This window comes from Procambarus clarkii, chromosome 43, assembly GCF_040958095.1.
Source record: "Procambarus clarkii isolate CNS0578487 chromosome 43, FALCON_Pclarkii_2.0, whole genome shotgun sequence".
NCBI lineage: Eukaryota > Metazoa > Arthropoda > Malacostraca > Decapoda > Cambaridae > Procambarus > Procambarus clarkii.
Window position 1 is genome coordinate 1,619,750 of NC_091192.1, and position 5,257 is coordinate 1,625,006.

General features: G+C 52.7%; 1 protein-coding gene across 1 annotated transcript; it reads left to right on the top strand.

Annotated features, from left to right (window-relative positions):
• Positions 1-1,764: 1,764 nt before the first annotated feature.
• On the top strand, positions 1,765-3,066 carry LOC138350051 (sex-determining region Y protein-like). The gene has a single exon (XM_069300333.1). The coding sequence runs from the start codon at positions 1,765-1,767 to the stop codon at positions 3,064-3,066; it is 1,302 nt and encodes a 433-aa protein (XP_069156434.1).
• Positions 3,067-5,257: the final 2,191 nt, after the last annotated feature.

Here is a 5,257-nt window from a genome sequence, read left to right on the forward strand (position 1 = left end):
ACGACTAACTCTATATCAACTTCACCCAATTTACCTCAAAACTACAGAGAAAAGGTGATAAAGCATAAGGAGAGGGGAGGAGGGGGGGGAGAGTGGGGGTAAGGTTGTGGACCATAAAAAGATCCCCCTCTGTGGGATACGCCTTCAGACGCCCAAGAAAGATTTTATTTTAGTCACTATATTACCTAGAGTTACGGGTGAGGTTTGCTAATCGCAGGAAGACCTTCAGGCAACCATTTTATTCAATGGTTTTTCATGCTCATATCCGCCAGTGGAGACTTCCCAGGGGCCTGTCTGGTCCTTTAAAGTAGATATCGTCTCGTTATACAGTCTACCACCTTATCCGGAACCGCATAACTGATACAAAGCAGTAAGCAGCTGGATCTCATCCATTCACTGCTATACAGCATATCATTACCCAATAAACTATAATTTGAGGTTATTAAACACAAGAAAATGCAACGAATTGAAAAACGCACGTGAACCGTACCTCCGCCAACACCAGCAGAGAACGTGGGCTTCAAGGTCGGTTACAACACCATCACCCAGGAGGTGGTGGGCGCCCTGCTCCACACCCAGGAGGTGGTGGGCGCCCTGCTCCACACCCAGGAGGTGGTGGGCGCCCTGCTCCACACCCAGGAGGTGGTGGGCGCCTTGCTCCACACCCAGGAGGTGGTGGGCGCCCTGCTCCACACCCAGGAGGTGGTGGGCGCCCTGCTCCACACCCAGGAGGTGGCGGGCGCCCTGCTCCACACCCAGGAGGTGGTGGGCGCCCTGCTCCACACCCAGGAGGTGGTGGGCGCCCTGCTCCACACCCAGGAGGTGGCGGGCGCCCTGCTCCACACCCAGGAGGTGGTGGGCGCCCTGCTCCACACCCAGGAGGTGGCGGGCGCCCTGCTCCACACCCAGGAGGTGGTGGGCGCTCTGCTCCACACCCAGGAGGTGGTGGGCACCCTGCTCCACACCCAGGTGGTGGTGGGCACCCTGCTCCACACCCAGGAGGTGGTGGGCGCCCTGCTCCACACCCAGGAGGTGGTAGGCGCCCTGCTCCACACCCAGGAGGTGGTGGGCGCTCTGCTCCACACCCAGGAGGTGGTGGGCGCTCTGCTCCACACCCAGGAGGTGGTAGGCGCCCTGCTCCACACCCAGGAGGTGGTGGGCGCCCTGCTCCACACCCAGGAGGTGGTGGGCGCCCTGCTCCACACCCAGGAGGTGGTAGGCGCCCTGCTCCACACCCAGGAGGTGGTGGGCGCCCTGCTCCACACCCAGGAGGTGGTGGGCGCCCTGCTCCACACCCAGGAGGTGGTGGGCGCCCTGCTCCACACCCAGGAGGTGGTAGGCGCCCTGCTCCACACCCAGGAGGTGGTGGGCGCCCTGCTCCACACCCAGGAGGTGGTAGGCGCCCTGCTCCACACCCAGGAGGTGGTGGGCGCCCTGCTCCACACCCAGGAGGTGGTGGGCACCCTGCTCCACACCCAGGAGGTGGTGGGCGCCCTGCTCCACACCCAGGAGGTGGTAGGCGCCCTGCTCCACACCCAGGAGGTGGTAGGCGCCCTGCTCCACACCCAGGAGGTGGTGGGCGCCCTGCTCCACACCCAGGAGGTGGTAGGCGCCCTGCTCCACACCCAGGAGGTGGTGGGCGCCCTGCTCCACACCCAGGAGGTGGTAGGCGCCCTGCTCCACACCCAGGAGGTGGTGGGCGCCCTGCTCCACACCCAGGAGGTGGTGGGCGCCCTGCTCCACACCCAGGAGGTGGTAGGCGCCATGCTCCACACCCAGGAGGTGGTGGGCGCCCTGCTCCACACCCAGGAGGTGGTGGGCGCCTTGCTCCACACCCAGGATGTGGTGGGCGCCCTGCTCCACACCCAGGAGGTGGTAGGCGCCCTGCTCCACACCCAGGAGGTGGTGGAGGCAAGGAAAATTGAGTGTTCCATCAATCAACATAAAGAACAGTGTGAGAGTGTGTTGTATCAGCACAAGCAACAGTGTGAGTGGTTGCATCAGCACAAGCAACAGTGTGAGTGGTTGCATCAGCACAAGCAACAGTGTGAGTGGTTGCATCAGCACAAGCAACAGTGTGAGTGGTTGCATCAGCACAAGCAACAGTGTGAGTGGTTGTATCAGCACAAGCAACAGTGTGAGTGGTTGTATCAGCACAAGCAACAGTGTGAGTGGTTGCATCAGCACAAGCAACAGTGTGAGTGGTTGTATCAGCACAAGCAACAGTGTGAGTGGTTGTATCAGCACAAGCAACAGTGTGAGTGGTTGCATCAGCACAAGCAACAGTGTGAGTGGTTGTATCAGCACAAGCAACAGTGTGAGTGGTTGTATCAGCACAAGCAACAGTGTGAGTGGTTGTATCAGCACAAGCAACAGTGTGAGTGGTTGTATCAGCACAAGCAACAGTGTGAGTGGTTGTATCAGCACAAGCAACAGTGTGAGTGGTTGTATCAGCACAAGCAACAGTGTGAGTGGTTGTATCAGCACAAGCAACAGTGTGAGTGGTTGTATCAGCACAAGCAACAGTGTGAGTGGTTGTATCAGCACAAGCAACAGTGTGAGTGGTTGTATCAGCACAAGCAACAGTGTGAGTGGTTGTATCAGCACAAGCAACAGTGTGAGTGGTTGTATCAGCACAAGCAACAGTGTGAGTGGTTGTATCAGCACAAGCAACAGTGTGAGTGGTTGTATCAGCACAAGCAACAGTGTGAGTGGTTGCATCAGCACAAGCAACAGTGTGAGTGGTTGCATCAGCACAAGCAACAGTGTGAGTGGTTGCATCAGCACAAGCAACAGTGTGAGTGGTTGCATCAGCACAAGCAACAGTGTGAGTGGTTGCATCAGCACAAGCAACAGTGTGAGTGGTTGTATCAGCACAAGCAACAGTGTGAGTGGTTGTATCAGCACAAGCAACAGTGTGAGTGGTTGTATCAGCACAAGCAACAGTGTGAGTGGTTGTATCAGCACAAGCAACAGTGTGAGTGGTTGCATCAGCTCAAGGAACAATTGAGAGGAGAACTAAAGTTTGGAATAAAACTGGGAAGTGAGAGAAGGGGAAGAATTTAGAGAGAGGGAACAATGAACACTCGGGATGGCAACATCCAGGAGACATATACATGACTATAAATAAAACATGTTAATGTCATTAAGTACATGTGAGAGAGCAGGTGAAAATATCCCAGTACGATAATAAGATTTAAGACAAATTTACCAACACTAATAAGAGACAATTACAAAATTATAAGGATGTGGAGAAGGAAAAAAATGGAATGCGAGGTAATAGGAAGGTTGCAAGCAAAGGCAGTTTCAATGGTAGGGCAGTTGCAGGAAATTTATGAATGGAAAGAAGGTGGAGAGAGACAGAGTGAAAGAGAGAGAGAAAGAGAGAAAGAGAGAGACAGAGACAGAGACAGACTAGAGAAGGTCATAGAGGTAATAAAAGAAAAGCTTGACATGAAGGACGAACTTCAATTAGCTTCATTGAGGGTAAATAGCCTGAAGCTTGCATGCATGGGTGTCAGGAGGAGACTCTTGAAATGGGTTGAAGACTACCTCACAGGGAGGAAAGTCAAGGTCTGCTTCAATGGAGCAGTCTCAAGAACAATGAATATAGAACTCGGTAACCCCCAAGGAGGAGTCTTAAGCCCTACACTATTCAATGTACTTATGAACGCCATTTGCAAATATTGATTTTCCGGAAGGGACGCAACAAGTGGATTATGCAGATTATATCCTAACACAAGCCCCAACCTTGGGAAAAATTAAACAGTCCATTGAACTCCTTGGAAGGAAATGTATTGAGCTCGGTTTCACTCTCTCTACAAACAAGACAAAAGCATACTCTCATCACAAGCGGGAGAAAATGAAGAACTACAAATTAATGGTGTAACACTTGAATGGGTTGACCATTATCGGTACCTTGGCGTCACTGTCGGCTCTAACAAGGGGAAGAAAGAGGAGCTCAGCCAACTCATAGGAACGTGCAAAAGTCGACTCAGGGCACTGAAAGCTGACATGGAATGGTCATGGAGCCTCTATTGCCGTGCTTAAAATGATGTACACAGCCTATGGGCGCTCCGTCATAGACTATGCCGCACCAGTTCTGTGCACCTACTCCCAAAGCGATAAGACAAGGTTCGAAAGCACACAAAATGAAGCCATGACAATCATTCATGGAGTCCCCAAGAACTGCCAAAACGTCTAATCTACGAGAGGAGTTGTCCCTCCCCAGTGTTAAAAGCAGAATTAAGAAACTGAATGTTAAGCTTGCAAATAGGATAGCCAGAGATCCCTATTATAATTATATTGCCAAGAAACAACTGAATTCTGTGCTGCTATCAGGAGAAAACAGGAGAAGCAAAAAATGGCATCACAGATCAATCTGCTACCTCGAAGAAGTTCATCTGCTTAAGCAGGCCTGTGAGCTCCTGCCTGTAGAGAGCTTACCTCTCTGGGAGGATGACTCTTGCAGGATAATAATTTCTCAAGATTAGTAGTATTGGGCTACTTCCATTTCCAGTTAATCATTCTGCTTCACCGTGCTTGTCATCACTGGCATGACGGCCCTTCCTTCTCTACTACCGCTGTCATCTGTGCCGCGCCTGTCGCCACCACCGCCATCGTCACCGCTGCCGTCTGCTGCCATAGTGACCATGGTTGCCAGCGTGTCTGCTGTCACCACCACTCCTCTAAGACCCGTGTATGGGTGGGCCGTGGCGTTCCTTGTGGAGTATCACTGCGGCGTCGGTACAATTGGTACCAGTGTGGCTTCCTGTGCACGCCAGTCTGTCATCAAGCGTTGTCTCAGCCGCGTGGGTGTTGATGGTGTCAGGATCATGCCATGGCTCACACTTACTGCAACCTACATCATTATGATTTCTTGTGACACTGGCATTTGGCTCCCTGTGCTAAGGTGCCAGTGTCTTGTGCTCCCTGTGCTAAGGTGCCAGTGTCTTGTGCTCCCTGTGCTAAGGTGCCAGTGTCTTGTGCTCCCTGTGCTAAGGTGCCAGTGTCTTGTGCTCCCTGTGCTAAGGTGCCAGTGTCTTGTGCTCCCTGTGCTGCCAAATAACACCGGGCGGACCACAGCGGTCAATTTAGTTTCGCACAAGAGCCAGTTTATTGGGATTTGATTTTATATTTTGATTGTTGCCGCCGAAGGCGGCTAGTTTATTGTGCACCCCATACCCATGCTGTGAGCGGTAGCGCAAAAGCATTACAGAGGGCACAAAAGGTCTTTATCAGACCTCATCTTAGATTA

Bases quoted from the DNA above. Each gene is read 5' to 3' on its own strand.
- LOC138350051 (XM_069300333.1), top strand. From the start codon at position 1,765: ATGCTCCACACCCAGGAGGTGGTGGGCGCCCTGCTCCACACCCAGGAG.